The following is a 17,883-nucleotide window of genomic DNA, read 5'->3' as shown; positions in this document are numbered from 1 at the left end:
TTTGAGGCTGCTTAATTATACAGTGGCAATAAATTTAATTTTTCTCTTTGTAAAGAAAACTCTTTCACGCATAAGCTCAAATATTGCATTTCAGCAGTGACAGCTGCAGCAAAGTGACATTTGTATAAAGAGAAAAGAAAAGGCTTTCCCATTTTCCCATGAGTGCACAGTGCATCATGGACTGTCTGGTGTGAGAAGGGTATCCAAATAAGAATAAGAATCAGCATCAGGCTCGGCATCTTGGTGTGACAGTAAACGACACTTTGTCCGGCAGAGTGAGCGTCATAATTTAATGTATGACCATGGCAATGTATAAATAAAAGTTGTCCTGCCAAGCAGGACTCTGGCAGTTAATTTCACGCTGCCAGCCTCCGTGAGTGCTCAAGATGATGAAGTGCGTTCGGTGTGGTCAAACAAAAGTTACAATCTGTCCACCATTTGGCATTCTTGTCCATTGTCAAGGAGCGAGTAAAAGTGAGCGGTGTGTGAGTAAATACAGCAATACTATAAAGCATTGCCATGATTTACCCCTTCATATGTTTTATAGCTGTCATATGATTGCATGATTCCGATAAAGCAGTTGACAGGACTTCTCGCCTATCTTAATTTCGTGTCATACATGAAATTGACATTCATTTTATGAGTGTGTTTGTGTAGTCTGAAGTATATGCAAAAAATATATTGCCATTTATGAATACGATATAATAGAAGAGTGCCATAAGACTGTCACACTGGGGACAGCTAACAAGCAGATAAACTGCACAATTATAAAGAGAACAATACTGGGGACAAGTACCCAGATAAGGTGCGGGTCAAATATCAAATCGGATTGCCCTTCTGTGCGCAATTTATAAGCTTTAAATTGCGAAAAATATAAAGTGAGCTCAGTTTAAGATTACACTCAGTTGACGTTATCATTTGACAGAACTTGCATAGCTCAACGACCTTGAACAGGTGCAAAGTACTCAATGTATCCTTAGCTTAACGTAAGATTAATTCAGCCACAGAGCAGTATACTAATTCCATTAGCTATCTAAATCTACTTTCCCACTATTCTGCAATGTATGAGTGCTATTATTGTTATCGCATTTCGTGCATACATCCGCATTAATTGTTCCCCGACTGTAACTTCATTATTACGTCAAGTGAATACAAAGCGAGTCTCTAACTCAGGCACTTGAGCTGTTATCATTTTGACTCTCTCAACTGCTCTCTCCATATTCAGCTGGCATTCAGCAGACGCCCTGACCAAGTGCTCAAAAGCTTACACTCACACATGCGCAGTGCATGTTCACTATTGCTCTTAGTGCTTACAATTTAAAGTTTATACGACGGACTCTGAGATGGAATTGTGAATAAGTACGAAAAACGTAAATCGTTAACGCAATAATCATAACTCAAGATTTTTACTTTTTGAGTTTACTAAAAGTTTAAATATGTATCTATAGTACAACCAGAAGAAAAGGTCTGAAATTTTTGATATCTAGTTTAATACTTTGAAAATATGGAAACTGTCGATCTAAACTTTAGAGTTTATTTTCGCCGACTAAACTTAATATTAAAAAATATAAAAATACAAAGCCTATTTAATTTGATGCATTTTCTTTTGATATGCAATATGATAAAATCCAAAAATGACTAAATTTATTTTAAAAATGTTTGTTGTTTCTCGTGGGTATATTATAAAATATGAGTTCATTTTCTGCTATTTTAATGCTCACTGCACTTGCTTCCAAAGTAATACACAACAGTCTTTCATGTTTTCAGAAAATGTTTGTGCTATAAGTAACATAACTTAATTTCCATACATAATGCTTCATAATTATAATCTTTATTGAATAAATTATATATTTTTCGAATTAATAATGACTTTTAAGATCCTAGCGGGCCAGCTGATGGGAATGAAAACTTCATTATTTTCTCCAGGCACAAATTTCTGTAACGGCGTTGTATCGAAATTATTGTAGTACCTGTTTGGCAAGGTCAGAGACATAAGTGCCACCTGTGACACATCATCCAGAACCTTTTTCATGGACAGATATGACTCTAACTAACTGCCAAACTGACACTACAGCAATGAGCAAAAACCCAGAGATTGTTAGGTAATCAAGTGATTATTGTTAATACCATCTGATACCACTTTACACTAATGCAATCTATATAGATAACAGCTCATTGGGTTTTTGGCTTGGGTTTATTATGCTTAGATACTCCGAGGTAAGCAAGCAAAAGTATTATAAATATAATCTATTCTCGCTCTGAAGATTGTTTATTATTGTGTAGGCTCTTGTTATGCACTGAATATATAGCTATATGTTAATACGCGGAGAATTATATTTATCTGAACACATGTGAATAAAAATATACTTAAACAAAATCTATATAGTTCGAGTGAAAGTTTCAGCAGTAAATTATTTTTTTTATCACTTTTCATATTTTTTTTATATAGCATTATTATGTATATTTGTATACAGATAATTCTGAAGCTAAAGAGCGAAAGTTCATTCATTATCTACTAGTTTTTTAGCAAAATTATCTATCGTTGTATACAGATAATTCTGAAGCTATAGAGCGAAAGTTCATTCATTATCTAATAGTAAATAGGTAGGGAGCATTGTAATCGCATTGTATCCATCACAGGTAGTCTACGTTCATTAGATTTATCCCTATATCTAAGTTTTCTAGGTTGAAGCTAATAAATAGATGCATTTACAATAGACAGATGCTAGGTGAGCTTTTATTGCACATTGAAAATTTGTAAAATCAAGTGTTTATTATGTTCTTTAAATTCATATCCTTAAATATGCTAATACGGTTATATTTACATAAAGAAAAGTCAATGTTTTTATATTAATATATCATCTTGCTGTTTTATTTGCTTGAACACAATAGTATACACAATATGGGATTGATGTTATGCGCCTTTGAATGGAAATTTAGATTTGACATTTTTGATACAAACATTTGATACAAATATTCGGGATTGATTTGAATTGATGACTCATATGCTAATGATACGTGTTTTGGGGCAGTGTGAGTTATACAAAGAGCTAAAACATATAGCAACTGATATACTATTAATAATACAATATAAATAATTTAAAAAATATATAATTCCAAAATTAGCAAGTATCGTAGCACTTAAATGTATATGTTACATCATATGGCAATTTCTTTATGGGAATGTTATTTTATTTTCTATATACGAGTATGCGCTAGAAATTGTCTGGTTGCCTGAGATACCAGAAAAGAAATGGTAGTTTGAAACTCAGAGTCAAAGATGGTTCTAATGATACTACATAGTAGTTATTACTGCGCGGTGAGCTAATACATTCTGCGGCAAATGGGGCGTGGGGCGTGGCAGTGTGGGCGTTTTAGCCTCGCCAAGACAAGAGGCTCCAACCACGACTCGGCTTCTGAGTGCTGGATGCCTCCGCTTCCGCTACCGCTACCGCTCCCTGCTGATCGGGAAGTACCGCTGGATTCTGCTCTATATAGGTGCGAAGTATTGTGTGCTTCTGTACGGACTTCTCGAACTCGGCCGCACTGGGCCGATATGCCTCAAGCTTGTGCTTGTACTTGCCGGACTGCTGATTGTTCTCCGTTGTATAGGCCTGGCTGCCGCCACGTGTCTTCGTGCCAAAGGAGCTGCCACCAGACGACGTCGCTGATGCTGATGCTGCCGCTGCCTGTGTGGGGAATTTAGGGGAGGAGTAGGCAAATTGGGTATGGGGATTATTGTAGTTTCGGTTGTTGTTGTTGTGGTTGTTGCTCTTGTTTGGTAATAGGCTCTTGTTAATGTTGTTAGTCGGCTTGTTGTGGTTATTGTTCTGGTTGCTGTTGCTATTAAGTGTTGTAGCTGAGTTGTAGCTGTACTCATACGTTTCAAATGTATTGCCGCCATAGACGCTATTCGACACTGCTGGAGTTGCACCGGGTGCAGCGCAGAGACCTTGATACCGAGACGATGGCTTCATGCCATAAGTGGAGCACGAAGGCTTGCCAACCTCATAGGGATTATAGCCGACAACGTTGCCACTGTGGAATTGCAAAAATTAAAACAGTTAAAATTTGTTTTTATTTGTTTGATTGCAAATAGTTTATGCTTACCCAGGTCCATAGTTGCACACATAGAGTTTGTTGTATTTGACGTTGTCCTTGTACTCGGCAAAACCGCAGCCCACCAGACTTGTCTCACCCCAAACTAGCTGCGAGTAGTGTCCAGTTTTGGGTGACCAGGCGTCTCCAAACGAATACTTTTGCACCTCATTGAACCAGTTTTGAATGCGCGAGGGAAAGTCACCATCATCAGGATCAAGTGGTGCAGTGCTCCAAATAACTGCCAAATTTTGGCCCATGGTAAAGCGATCTAGTTAAGAAAGTTAAAACAATGAGTTAACTTGGTCAAAATAAATGCTTAGGTGGATAAAACAAGACTAGATGTGGTAGGCATGCTGGTTAGTATTAGTATTTTATAGATTCACAGATGACCAGATGAAATAATTTATCATAAACTTAAATTAAAACATGCAAACCTCAGCCCAAAGTGCCGGTAGTCGTATTGTCGGCATATCAAATATGATGTGAGGTAGGAAATTCGTGCAAGGGATTGAAAAATTGTAACTTACTTATTGTGCGGTGCGGATCGTGTCGGAACTGGCAATTGTCGGCCCATTGCTGGGCTCGGGCTGCCAGCTCGTCATCCCAGACGATTTCGCGCATATTCTCGGCACCCGGCTGGCCCGGATAGCGTCCGGTGGCCACAAGTTGCCTCAGGCGATTGTGTTCCTGCAAGATGATTGATCTCTCCTCGGTACCGATGCCCGATGCTGAAATGATTGGATCGAAATTAGCATCAAATATATTAGAATATGTAGATGAGTTTGGGGACATGCTATCATTTCTATTTTTGGATGTAACAAAATCAATATGCTTAAAATATTAAGTTTTTTTGTTTTTTTTTTATGCGTGTCTTGTGTGTCGAGTAAGCTTAATGATGCTTTCTGTTGGGGTTTTAAACTCTCATGAGAGCCGGTTTTTTTGTGTTTTAAAGTTTGTCGAAATTTCATTCAAGTCGGCTTGATTTATATTTAAAGAAATTTTAGTGGACTTTAACGAATTATAAAAATTAACATTTTTAGTTTTTGTTTAAAGCTTTTATATAAGTGCGCGTGTAGGCATATATTCAGGTTATATCTTTCAATGCTTATATAAAGTGTTGCTATCAGCAATCTTATGATTTAATTGTTACTTTATTTTCTTCACTTAAATGTCAACCAGTTTGAGCAATGAATGCTATTGAAATAGAACACGAATAAATATAAACAAACAAAAAAAATTAACAAAAGTCGAACAAAAAAAAAAAGAAAGCAAAAATATAAGTAAGAAATCAATAAACATTTAAAATCAATGCGGCGCGTGCTGCTCAAAGGCGTCAATTAAAAATCCAACATTTGTCCATTAGCTAATTCTGTTTTTATTATCAAGTATTTGTTGTTGTTTCAGCGCCTGACACTGACTCATGACGCTGCCAAAGAGTGTGAAGTGTGTCAGCAACAACTTGGCCAGATAAATAGGTTTGGCCAACCGACAAGCAGCCGACTCTGACAAAGGCTCTTCTACCTTTTACTGTAGAGTTCGAATAATGAATGTGTTCGGTTAATCTTAAATTTATTATCGAGTCGCACAATTGTTAACATATAAAACAGTATGCGAAAGTGCCGCAGGGTGTTAATTAGTCGATCCCTGGGCCTGTGTACGTGAGTATCATATGAAAAGGTAGTTGGGGAAAACCATGAAACGGACGTTGCAACGCGCTAGTGACGTAGGTCCTTGCACCGCTCTTGCTGGGCGTAGCCACTTTATGCTGCCGCATTTCATTTAAATAATTACGCTCGCTTAATAATTTTTAATAATTATTATAATAGTTGAACCGATGGGCGCTGATTATGCTTCCAATACGTGAGAGCATTTAAATCGGGTCGTCTCTGGACTTTTTCTGGGTTGACCATGGCATCGCCGTCGACTGTCGACTGTCGATCAAGTTTATTAGTGTGCCTCGCAGAATGCGAAACGAACAACTTGACGTGATCAGTAAGCGAGTAAAAAGCAAATAAATTTACAGCTACGCTTTAATGGCGTTCGCACAAATATGGGTCTAGATGTCAATAGATCTGGCTGCCGAAACAGCCCTGGCTGATCGTGTTTGCTATGGCTTAAACAAAAAAACTTAGTGAGTGTATTTTGTCAAGGTTAGTGCGGTAACTAAAAATAGCAGTGAGCGAGCGTCTTTTTGCAGAACCCGTTGGGCTTTCAACTCAACCGCAGCTGTCAAATTAAAGACGTGTTAGTATTATGCTACTCATATGCTCAGATACATATTATATGTACATATGTACAACCGAGTACATTTAAATAAATATCAGTTTGCAGCATTGAGGCAAACCGGTAAGTAAATCAACGCACCGGACATTTCATACGCCTGCCGTAAGGCTATAAGTTTGTTTAAGTCAATATGCATCAATCACACAATGCATTGAGGGGGGCGCTATGCAAATTTGCGAACTACCTTCTCTGACAAATTGCACATAAAGCTGTCGATCAGTTTCCGCAACTAGACCCATTTACATATGCTTAGCTGTATTGAGCTGAATGATCAACTGCTGACAATCAAGATAATGTTGACAACGGAACGTCAACAGCTTCCAATAATTTTAGCACTCAGCGTTGGTCGCTCGAAACGAAAGACTTAAGCAACAAACTTGCTCAGCCCTCAGTCAACGATTCTCAAGCTCTGTATCTGGCTCGGTGATTCTCGGCCAGGCAGACAGAGTGCAGCCAAATGCCAACAATATGTTAACAAGTGCTTAACTGCAGTTCGGGCCAGGCGTTGACTTCACCTTGAACAATGCGAGAGCTGCAACGGGAAGTTGCCTCAAGTTAACCTGCAACACGTCGCGTCCACAGGCAAAGCAAAACAAAAAGGAAAACATAAAAAGTAGACCGTCTGACGCATTTAGCTCGAGTTAATTCTCACAGTTATGCTTTAAGTTGGCCGCAGCATGTTTTGTTTCATTTATCATTTACTGATTATCACCCAGTGTTGCTCGTTGTTCAAGTAGTTGTTGTTACCCGCACATCTACATATTTAATTACATTATTAGCACGGCAAGCTTTTGATTGATGCCGCAACAAAACGATTCGACCACAGACAGATACTCATAAAAAGCTGTAGTTAATGGGGTCCTGCTCTTTGATTTAGCTATGATCAAAGTGCGATTTAACTAGCAGCAAACTTAGATTCTTTCCTATTATTATTGAAATCAATATCAATGAATTCTGCAGCTCGTGTGTCCCATTGTTTAAAAATTTGTTGATATTATGCGCTCAACAATCGTACTCCAAGAACTTTATATTGACGGCCAAGCGTAAAAGCAATCATTAATCAAAACACACACGCGCACTATAAAACTCTTTTTTTTTATTACCAATTTAAACAAACAACTGAAATTTGCGTCTGTTTGAAAAAATATAAATTCGGCGCCAGCTTGTGCAGAACACAAAAACCATTAAAAAATTGCTTAGCAATCGTTTTGGCCATTTCATTGATCCACTTATCGCCCGTTTGCCACAAAGGCATCAAATTAAATGATATTATAATTTTTTAAGCGCTTTTTACGAGATTTTAAAGATCTGTATCCAATCAGTTAACTTTATTTATCGTACATTTATTGGATTCAAATATTACCTTCAAGTGGAGTCAGTTCAATGAGATTTCTAAAAAAGTATTTGGTAAGTTTTTGAAATAATTATATTTTTTTTAAATAAACTTTTTTTTAATTATATCAAATATCTGTTGTGAAAGGCTTATTTTTTGAGTTGATTGGCCTTAGATCACCTGGAAGTTTGTCGTTTGACCGAAAATGGCTGCTCTTATATATGAGTATAAATGTGTGTATATAAATTTAACATATTAAGTTTTCGTTATATTTAAAATATTATATAAACTGGAAATTTGAACCGGTTTCCATGAATCTTTAGTTTGCTGCTTCCCCTTAATAATTAATTATACAATTTATGTAATGGGTTGTATCAAAGTCACAGTATAAGCTAAGTTGCTTAGCAAACATGCGATGAATTTAAGCTTTTGAATACATGTCAAAGTTCTTGAGCGCACCTCGCACTTACTGACGCTGTGTGTGGTACTCACAAGCATTTGATGTGGCTTTCGCTAAACACTAACTAAACAATACATTGTGTAGGCAAATATTTGCTAAAATTCAACAGACGAACAGCTCATAAACAGCACGATCTTTTTTCATTTCATTTCATTCATAAAACAAATGACAAAAACGTGCCTGATAACTAATAACAAATACAAAACGCACAACAAGCAGTTAAATAAATAAATAAAATAAATCTATTTATGCATGTCGTGTAGGCAGTGTCTATTTCATTTGATTTTTTTAATGCCCTAAATCTGCCTTTTGGAATACAAATTGATGAACGACATTAAAATGTGCTAAAATTGGGGCTGGTCAAGTGAGTTTTTGAGTGTACTTCTGGCTACTTACCGATTAGTTTTCCATGGCAGGCGAATGCCACTCCGCAGGAGATCAGCATAATGGCCAGAGGAAGTATTGCACTTTGCTGCATCATCTTTATTATGTTATTTTAAAAATATATATATTTTTTTTTTCACTTTTGTGATAACTTCACTTTGTATAAATTTCACTTGTATTAAATATTATTTAAATAAAAGCTTTTCATAAACGACAGCTTTAAATTTAATTAAGACACTTTAGGTATAATTTCAATTGAATTTAAATTTTGTTTGCCACAATTTGAGTTGGCTTAGAGCGAATCACCAGTTTATTGGTTGCGGAAAGAGGCTTTCAAAAAATATATGTGCAAAACCGAAAAAAACGTTACGAAATTTGCCGACGACTCCAACTCCACTCTCGTGCGTGCAGCTAGACTTGAAGGCGTCGTCTGTTTGATTGGACGCTGGGCGACGCGTTCGTTTATATACCAGCAGCAACATCAACACCAATACCAACCGTAGAAACGGCGACTGCGGCAGCGACAGCGACAGAGGCAGCGGCAGCGGCAGTAGCCGATAACAGAGCCACTCAGTCGCCGCAAAGAAGCTGCTGATCAACCTGTCGCTCAGTTGAGAGCAAGCAGGTGAGCAGGTGAGCAGCACTCAGTTCGCAGTTCGCAGCGCAGTCGGCAATCAGCTGGGCCGCAAAATTCTGCTGCCGTCATCTCTTGACGCTTACCAGCTGTACTAATGCTCTGAGATACTGGAAGAATAAATGGAATGAATTAAATTTTATATATTCTCATAACAATTTTTTAAAACATTTATCATAGTTTTATAATTTCATCAATTTTATTTATCAATTTAGCTCAACTAACTGTTATTAAATTGAGTATAACACACTGTTATAAGCTGCAACATACTGCTAACATAAAATGTTGCTAAATAATGTTGCCAACTCGACAACATGTTGTTTACAGCTTTTGAAATCAAACGGCATAAATAAAATTACCATTGCTTTATAAAATTAATTTAACTGATTAAAAAGATTGCATAAAAATATATATATTATAATTTTCATTGCGGTTCAAAAAGGTTTGTGCTCTTTATTGATCGTAAGATCGCAACTGCCTAGTTTGGGCAACAATCACTTGCGGTGAATTGTGCCTGGACACGGGGCGTGGCATTTGGGTAACGCTGAGGAAACTTAAAGGGGCAGCGTATGACCTGCGGCCAAGAGCTTCGATCATTTCGCGTATCATTAAAAGCCAATAAAAACACCCAATTAAATATAAAAACAAAAACGAAAACGAAAATGAAAATGAACAACTTGAATGCGCAAGAACAAATCCCAATTGAGCCTTTCACCAGCGACCAGATCAAGTGGCTACAGGCTATAGTGAGTTGTACGAGTACATGTACTATAACATGGTTACATATATACATACAAAACATGCTCGTATACTGGCCAAAATTGGACCAGGTTCGCGTTTCCGCTTTACTTATTTTCGCACCGAACTGTGATCGGGGCGACACGGCTTCTTGCCAAAATAATTACGCGTACAAAGCCATTAACAAGTACAAACGATTGCGCCGGCTTCCAGAGCACAGACCCAGAGGCAGATCTTGGCCACTGGCAATTGGCAACTGGTTTCAATGCACCGACTGAGTCCTTATAACGCGAATGCCACACATGATGTTTGGATTGTGATCAGCAGAGCAAGGAGACCCTCAAGTCTGGAGATGGAGCTAAAGTTGGACGTCTCAGCTGCACTGCTGATTTATTTTATTTCACAAAAACTACATAAATATTAAAAATTATGCTGTACAAAAATATGGAAAAAAATAAAAAAAATAAAATAAAATGAAATAAAACATATGTATGAGCGCTGACTGTTCTTTTGATTCACGTTAATACTTTTTGTTGTTGTTGTGCTCTTGTCGATGTTGTTGTCTTGTTGTTTTTGCAAGTTGTTTTAGCGGTTGCTTCTTGTTGTTTTTGAATGCTAGTTTACATTTCCTACTTAACCATCCACTTCATTACGTTTTATTTGTGCTTAAGCAATGTGTGTACGCCACACACAAACACACACACACACACAAATATATATATATATATTTAGTAAAAATTTAAACAAACATTATTGGCCTTCGGTGCCGGCGCCTGTCCGATCTGAAACGAACTGTACCGCTCCCACCCTATACCTAGATGCGAGCACTCGTTTCCATTCGATTCTGAGTGTTTGCATTTGTATCTGAAACTACATTTGTATCTCAACTGATTGTATCAGTATCTGCAGTTAAGTATCTGTGTGTGTACAGTGCGTACATTAATTCGCATGTTAAGCGAGCAAAAAAGCCAACAACAATAATAAATACAATAACAGCAGCTCATTTAACTCAACATCTGCCTGTTATCGCTGCTATTGTTGTTGTTGCTGTTGTTAATGTTATTATTGTTGTTTGCTTTGTGCTGTTTTATGACTCAATTTAATGTCTTTGTTGTGCTACGCGTGCTGCTCATGTTGTACTCAGTTGCCACCCACCAGCACTCAGCACTCAGCGGTCAACACTCAACACTCAGCACTCAGCACTCATTCATTCATTTATTCGTTTGTTCTGTTTAGTTGCTACATGTGTCTTAAATAACGGAAGCAACGCCTCAAAAAAAACTTGTTTACACCGCACTCCTGTCAAGTTACTCATTTTAAACATCCATTTATTATCAATATGTCTAAAAGTTACGGAAATTGTGCACATAATGTCAAATGACTCATGCGACACAGTTTCTGTGGAAACTGACTCAATTTTCAATACAGCGCGTTATCGAAGAAGAGGCACTATTTTTAATTTATTTATTTGCAATGCATTCTCGTCAATTTTGTATTTTTTTTTCTGAGGTCAAATGAAACACAACATTTCCATTTGATGTTACATTAACTAAACATCAAGGTCGTTCACTGATAATTTCTCTAATCAGTCAATTTGTTTGTGCAAAATATTTGCGCACTTTTGTTTATCTCTGACATCGGTTTGCGGAACTATAATATTATCATTTATCAATGCTTGCATTGCCATTGATTTGTAGCAGGGTTGCGGAGAGGTTGGCGGGGGTGTTGGCACTGCAAGTGGCCACATCAGTGTCACTCAAAGCAACGGCGCATCCTCGTTGCCGTTGCGCTTCCGGCGCCATCAATCTTCCATTAAATGCGCAACTGACCCACCCACTTAAGCTGCTTGTTTTCATTTCAGAGATGAGCAGCAGCCACAAAATATAGATATCAACTTGATAATATAGTTAAATAAATAAGAATTTAAGAATATTTGACTGGAACATAAAATATTCTTAGTTAACAGTCTCTGCTCAAAACAATAAGTCTATACAGTCTGTTACACTTATTTTTGTTTCTACAGGTTTCAGATAATATTATCCAGCAATCACTTAAGTAATCACTTTGACTGTCAGTAACTGTTTTCAATGCGAGTCCAATGGAATTGCGGCTCATCTCCATTTCATGCGATGACAAAACATTTCCATAACATTTCAATCTGTGCACTTGACGGCAGCGATGCCAACGACTGTTATTAAATATTATTAATTACAATTGAAACTCGTCGCAGTCGCTGTCGCTGTCGCCGTCTCTGTCGCTGCCTCAGTCGCAGCCTCTGCTGCTGTCGCTGCCAACGCAACAACAATTTGACAGCAACATAATTAAAATGTCATACAGTTTGCGCTTATGATGAAGTTGTTGTTGTTGTTATTTTTATTTTTGTTGTAGCGCGTGAGAGTTTCCCATTAACAAATTGAGGCAGTTAAATCTGCATGTGAATCTGATTCCGATTCCGAATCACAATTCGAGTCAGCATCGAAATCAAAAACTGTCTGCATATAGGGTAGCAGCACATATATTGAATATAAATGCTAAAACGAAATGAATACGTTGTTATAAATAGCCAAGGCAGTGCAATAAAATTCGAATTTAACTGGGCTGCCTCACACTTGCCAAATGTTTATTAAGATTAAATATTGAAACGAAAAAAATAAATAACAAAAAAAAAAAAAAAAAACAGTATGATAAAATATCAAAATAGTCAAATAAGCCATGTCGAACATGTTTGACTGAATGAATGAATGAATCGGCAATAAACCAAACAATTTTCATTAGAGAAACGTTTTGATTCTTATGCTAAATTAATTCATATGCTGATCAATCTGCGCATGACATATGCACACATGCACACACACACACACACACATGACATATAGTTAGCATATTGATTTTGCTGATAGCAACGTGTATATGTTGCTTTTGAACTTAAGCCGGCACAGAAACTGAAAACGATATTGAACTGGCACAGAACTTGTACATCGACACAAACATTCAGACAGACGCACACACAACTTCATTAATTCACTTTTGGTAGCCAGTGATTTTCATTAAAAAGCCGTCAGCGTTCAATAAATTTTAAGCCATTTTTTCATGTTGTTCTTTTTTTTTAATACCTTTTGTTATTTTTTTTTCTTACGCCTTGCTGATACGATTTTGGGTTTGCTTTTTATGCATTCATACATGTAGTAGGCTTCATTATGGCTGAGTTCACAGCATGTATTTATTTAGTGGTGCGACAAGCGACAGAACATAATTTCAACGCTCTTTATCGCACCGCACCGCTGCGCATGCGCCATGGAATCAGATTGAGATTCAGATCCAGAGACAGAGACAGGGACAGAGGCACAGATTGAATTCGATGAGAATGAGAATGAGAAATATTGATTTATGTGGTATTTAGGATTCGCAAAAATCGACATCTATAACAGCTGTATTATCTGTATCTGTATCTGTATTTGATCAGCCTGCCTTGCAGTGTCATTCCAGAAATATACTTCCAAAGCAAATACTCCTCGTAATTTATCAACTGCTGTCAGCCGGAAAAGATAAACAAACATAACAAAATACACGTAGCCAATATCTAACAAAATTATAATAATAATAATAATAAATACATACAATACACAAATTAACAAACTATTATTACCGCCTGACTAACGGTCTCAACTGTCCGTCGCTGTTCTAAGCTCTGCTGTCTCTGAGCAAACAGACTAGCAGCTTCTTCTAAGAGAGGGACCAAAACTTCTTTTAAGAGTCGATACGCTTGAGAGCCGCTTGCCTTGAGATTGCCAGTGCGACGGGGCTGAAATTTAAACATAACGGCTGCCACTGTACGTTCCAATTCAACTTGATAATATAATAATATAACATATTTAAGCTTAAAAATATGTATCTATTTATTAACTAACTGATTGTTTCTCAGATACAGATACAGGTGTACACATACTTATATGAAAGGTCACGCTCGGTCTAAGCTCTGCGGAAGTTATAGCCAAAGCAATTCGATCGTTATAGTTATGAAAACAAAAAATAGAAAAAGGCTCTAAATATTTGACTCCGAATTTGACATACGCTTGTCTCCCCACTTTTGACTTAAATGTATTTAGGGTAAAATTTGTACCAAATTTAAAAATCTCCAGCTTAAAATAGACACAAATAAGCGGTACACTGATAAAAAAAATGTTCTAAAATCAAGATTTTGGTCTCAGAACTAAGATTTTTGGTCTCAAAAAAATTTTCTTAAATTAAGAGAACACATCTTGATATTAAGAACATCTTAAATAAGACCAAGTTCTAATTTTAAGAATAAATGTTCTTAAAATTAAAATCAAAAAATAAAATTATTTGTTATATTTATAATTTTTTTTTTTAATTTTCATTTATTTACATTTTATTCAGTTTTAGTAATTTTATAAATGTTATATTAATTTGTTACGAGTGGGATTCGAACCGCCGCCTACTGCTTCACAACTGAAGCGGTCTCTCTAACCAGAGCGCCACGGGGCAACAATTTGTTTGATTCGACTATTTATACTTTCCTAACAATTTAAGATTTTTATTCCTATATTAAGATTTTTTAGATTAATAATCTTAGTTTTAGTAATTTGGTCTTAAAATAATCTTACTATAAGAACAAAATATTTAAGATGAATGTTTTTGATTTTAGAAGTTGGTCTTTTTTTTCAGTGTAGATATTACAACAATCAATCTAAATGATTTGTTTCTCAAGTCCTTATATATATGTTTGCAGAAAATATTTCATAGAGCAGTGCCAGATGTCGCAAAAAGTTTTAAAAAAGTTGCATAAATCTCGTGACAAACGTATTATCATAGTTGATAACGGCAACGACAAGATAAATTGTGCTAAATTTCATCATAGTTGTTTCTTTTTAATAGCTGCCGCTGTGAACCGAACTGAACTGAACTACAAGTTGTCTCCGAAACCTGTTATCCATTGTTCTTTTCTGTAGCACACAAGTTGCCACATCAGCGGGAACGCTCAGTTCCTCAATGCCAAATAAAAGACGTTGAGTTCGATAAAACATAGGATTTGTATATTATTTGACCTAAAACTTTCATGGCATGGTTACAGTTCCTGTTGGGACATGCAGGATAAAACGAAAACTACAAAAATTTTGGTTACAGACTTCTGAAATGCTATATATATATATACTGGGATCGGCTGACGTACGCGGAGAAAGCAGAGTCAAAGAAAATTTTATAGAGAAGGTCCAGTCGAATGGCACATGTGCTTCTTAAAAAATTCGGTTGCCAGGAGTACCCCTACTATGCTAAAGCCTGTTATATAGTAGGTGAATAATTTGGAGCTTTTACCCGAACCCTTGAAGGGATAAGTTTTACGAAGGCTTCTTTTGTCGTCGCTGTCATCACCAGCATTTATTGATGGAATCACTGATAACATAGAATTCATGCTTTTTGATTTGATAACCTTTGGCTTCTTATGGACGATGCTGGATCCATGGAAACTGGGTATATTGTGACCAAATTGTTTATTCCGCATGGCTGCCTGATACTTTTTCCAGGACTTGTGAATGTTCTGGTTCATATAGCTGATGTCCACGGGTGGCACCATATAGAACTGTGACCTCAAGCGGTTATTATAGCTCTCACGCGAAACACGCTTGGAAAGTATCTTGTAAGCCTCGCAAACTTTGATAAACTCTTCGGAATCGCTCGTCTGGCTGCTGCCATCGGGATGATATTTCTTCGATAGCTCGATATAAGCTCGTTTGATATCCGATTTGTCGCAGTTAACGGGAACTTTAAGCACATCGTAGTAGTTCTTGATACAGCGCAATTTCCGGTAGCCATGATTCGTCTGATATGAGGCCATATAGCGCACCCAAGCGAATGCATTTAACTGTCTGTGTCTAAGCATTGTATACAATTTTAATGAACCGAATTTAGATTAAAACTGACAATTTTATATCCCGCTAAAATTGAATAAAAAATCTATAATTGTTATTAATGTAAAAAAAGTTGACAGATTTACCTGACACGTTAAACGAAAAAGCATTTCAAATCTAACTAAAATAAGCAATATATTGAGTCAACTGCTATTTTATATTGATAGCAAGAAGATAAACGGTAAAAATATTGTGTTGATATTTAGGTATTTAAAAGAACATTTTAAACGGTTTTTTTTTAAGGCTTTGAAATTGAAATGAATCATGTCTCGATTATCTGCAGAGCAAGGTAAACCAAACACGAAGGGGCAACAAATGATTTTTGTCAACGCCCCAAAGAAAAATTATACAAATATCGACCCTGAAGCACAATTTGTAGCAGCATGTCCAAGATTGATTTGTTGTCCCAATGTTCATTGAATGAGTGACCTTAGCCAAGTGCCAACGAACTTGGCAATGAATCGAGCTCTACAATTCTGCTCTGTATTTGGACAGACCCACAGCCCCATATAGTCACCTCAAGATAGAGCCTATTAACGATAATATTGACCCAGAAACAAAAACACGACGCGTGGGGGAGAGACCGAGGCCCGACGTCATTGGCAATTCGCTCAAAAGACGCCGTCGAGTGAGACAAACAATTCCATTGAACTTGGTTTTCACAGATATCATCAGTCAATAGATTTCGTAGGTAGTCATGGATAATATTTACAAAAACAATATTATTTTTACAATTGTTATTAACAATTTGCGCCCAAACTGTTCAAAATTCAATAGAATTTCAATGCCTGTGAAATTGTTTATTTGCACAGGTAATAGAATTACGTTTGGGCTTAGCCACCGAATAATATTATCAAATTACTCATTATTGACATTTAACTGCAGTCTGTAGCTCATTCATAAAACGAAAGCATTAGTATGACCATAAGTGAAATATCAAATAAAGATATTTTGCTTAATTATTCACCAGAAAAGACGTAATCTAGCCCTCAGTCTTGTCTGCTAATTGGTAAGAGCTAAGCGCTGATTCTTTGTAGCGTGGCACACACAGTTGACACCTCACACTGACACTGGTTTGGCCAGCCGGTCTCGCAGCTTGGCACCACTGTGCGGCTGTCCGGCTGTGCGGCTGTGCGGCTGTCCGGCTGTCCGGCTGCTGCCATAAAACATCACCTGGTCATATTCAATATGTTAATTGATACTAAAAACTTCAAAAACCGCCAATAGCAGGGAATGAACAAAAAGTTGGCATTTAAAAAGTGAACCGTCTCCATGCCCAGACTCAAATGGAAACCCAAATCCAAACCCAAGCTGAAACCCGCAGCCAAACCAGAGTCAGAGCCAGAATCAGAATCAGACCCAGTTGCAGGCCAAAAGCGACAGTCAGCAGTCAAATTGATGTGACTGAGCGGGAGCCGGAGCGAAAGCTCTTGCTAAAATGCAAAAACACGAAAAGAAACAATAATTGGAAACAGGTTCTACTGTAGAAGTAGCTGCTTGTATTTTTTTAATTCAAAGCCGATCCAAAGATATACGACTACTGGTGACTGGTTGTCTCCGCCGAACGCTGGCTCATTTGTCTAAGTAAATAATAATAATAAGATTTAGCACCGAGTGCGAGTTCTTATCATTATTATTTTTTTATTTATTTATTTACTTTTATTTGATTGGCATAAAAGTTGTCGGCATAGCAATATTAAAACACCGCTGACTTTTTGTCTGACTGTCAGCATTTTAATGCTGGGTCAATGGACATCTGACTCGGACTATGACTATGGCTTATCGATTCGATTTGCTTGGTCTTTAAACAGCTCAAATTTTTCATGTGTCAAGTTGAAGGCTAAACTCGCGTGTAAACACATCCAGGCAACTATTTGATCGTCAGATAATCTTAAGATTCAATTAAAATAGAGTGGGACCGGCTAGAAACGGAAATTCAACAGACTTGGAATTTTTGCAAATTGTTGTTAATCTTGTTAAGCGTTTTATTTTTATTTAATGAAGAATATATACTTTATTTTTT

At 36.9% G+C, this 17,883-nt stretch overlaps 2 protein-coding genes across 2 annotated transcripts; both read right to left on the bottom strand.

The window, feature by feature from the left end:
• Window positions 1-2,842: 2,842 nt before the first annotated feature.
• Window positions 2,843-8,981, bottom strand: LOC117791903 (transcription factor mef2A). Its single transcript, XM_034631838.1, has 4 exons — window positions 8,574-8,981; window positions 4,629-4,829; window positions 4,111-4,369; window positions 2,843-4,038 (listed from the first exon to the last, which is right to left on the bottom strand). The coding sequence occupies exons 1-4, from the start codon at window positions 8,656-8,658 to the stop codon at window positions 3,375-3,377; spliced, it is 1,209 nt and encodes a 402-aa protein (XP_034487729.1). The 5' UTR covers window positions 8,659-8,981; the 3' UTR covers window positions 2,843-3,374.
• Window positions 8,982-14,965: 5,984 nt separating this feature from the next.
• LOC117791105 (chaperone protein DnaJ) lies at window positions 14,966-15,887 on the bottom strand. Its single transcript, XM_034630763.1, has one exon. It carries the CDS (start codon window positions 15,830-15,832, stop codon window positions 15,152-15,154), a length of 681 nt encoding a protein of 226 aa, XP_034486654.1. The 5' UTR covers window positions 15,833-15,887; the 3' UTR covers window positions 14,966-15,151.
• Window positions 15,888-17,883: the final 1,996 nt, after the last annotated feature.

This window comes from Drosophila innubila (genome assembly GCF_004354385.1).
Source record: "Drosophila innubila isolate TH190305 chromosome 3R unlocalized genomic scaffold, UK_Dinn_1.0 2_E_3R, whole genome shotgun sequence".
NCBI classification, from domain to species: Eukaryota; Metazoa; Arthropoda; class Insecta; order Diptera; family Drosophilidae; genus Drosophila; species Drosophila innubila.
Note: the sequence above shows the minus strand (reverse complement) of the source record. Positions and strands in the feature narration are given on the sequence as shown.

Coding starts and splice junctions, on each gene's coding strand:
- LOC117791903 (XM_034631838.1), bottom strand. CDS start 8,658: ATGATGCAGCAAAGTGCAATACTTCCTCTGGCCATTATGCTGATCTCC. Junction 4,830..8,573: donor CTGCCATGGAAAACTAATCG/GTAAGTAGCCAG, acceptor CAATCATTTCAG/CATCGGGCATCGGTACCGAG. Junction 4,370..4,628: donor CGATCCGCACCGCACAATAA/GTAAGTTACAAT, acceptor TTTCTTAACTAG/ATCGCTTTACCATGGGCCAA.
- LOC117791105 (XM_034630763.1), bottom strand. CDS start 15,832: ATGCTTAGACACAGACAGTTAAATGCATTCGCTTGGGTGCGCTATATG.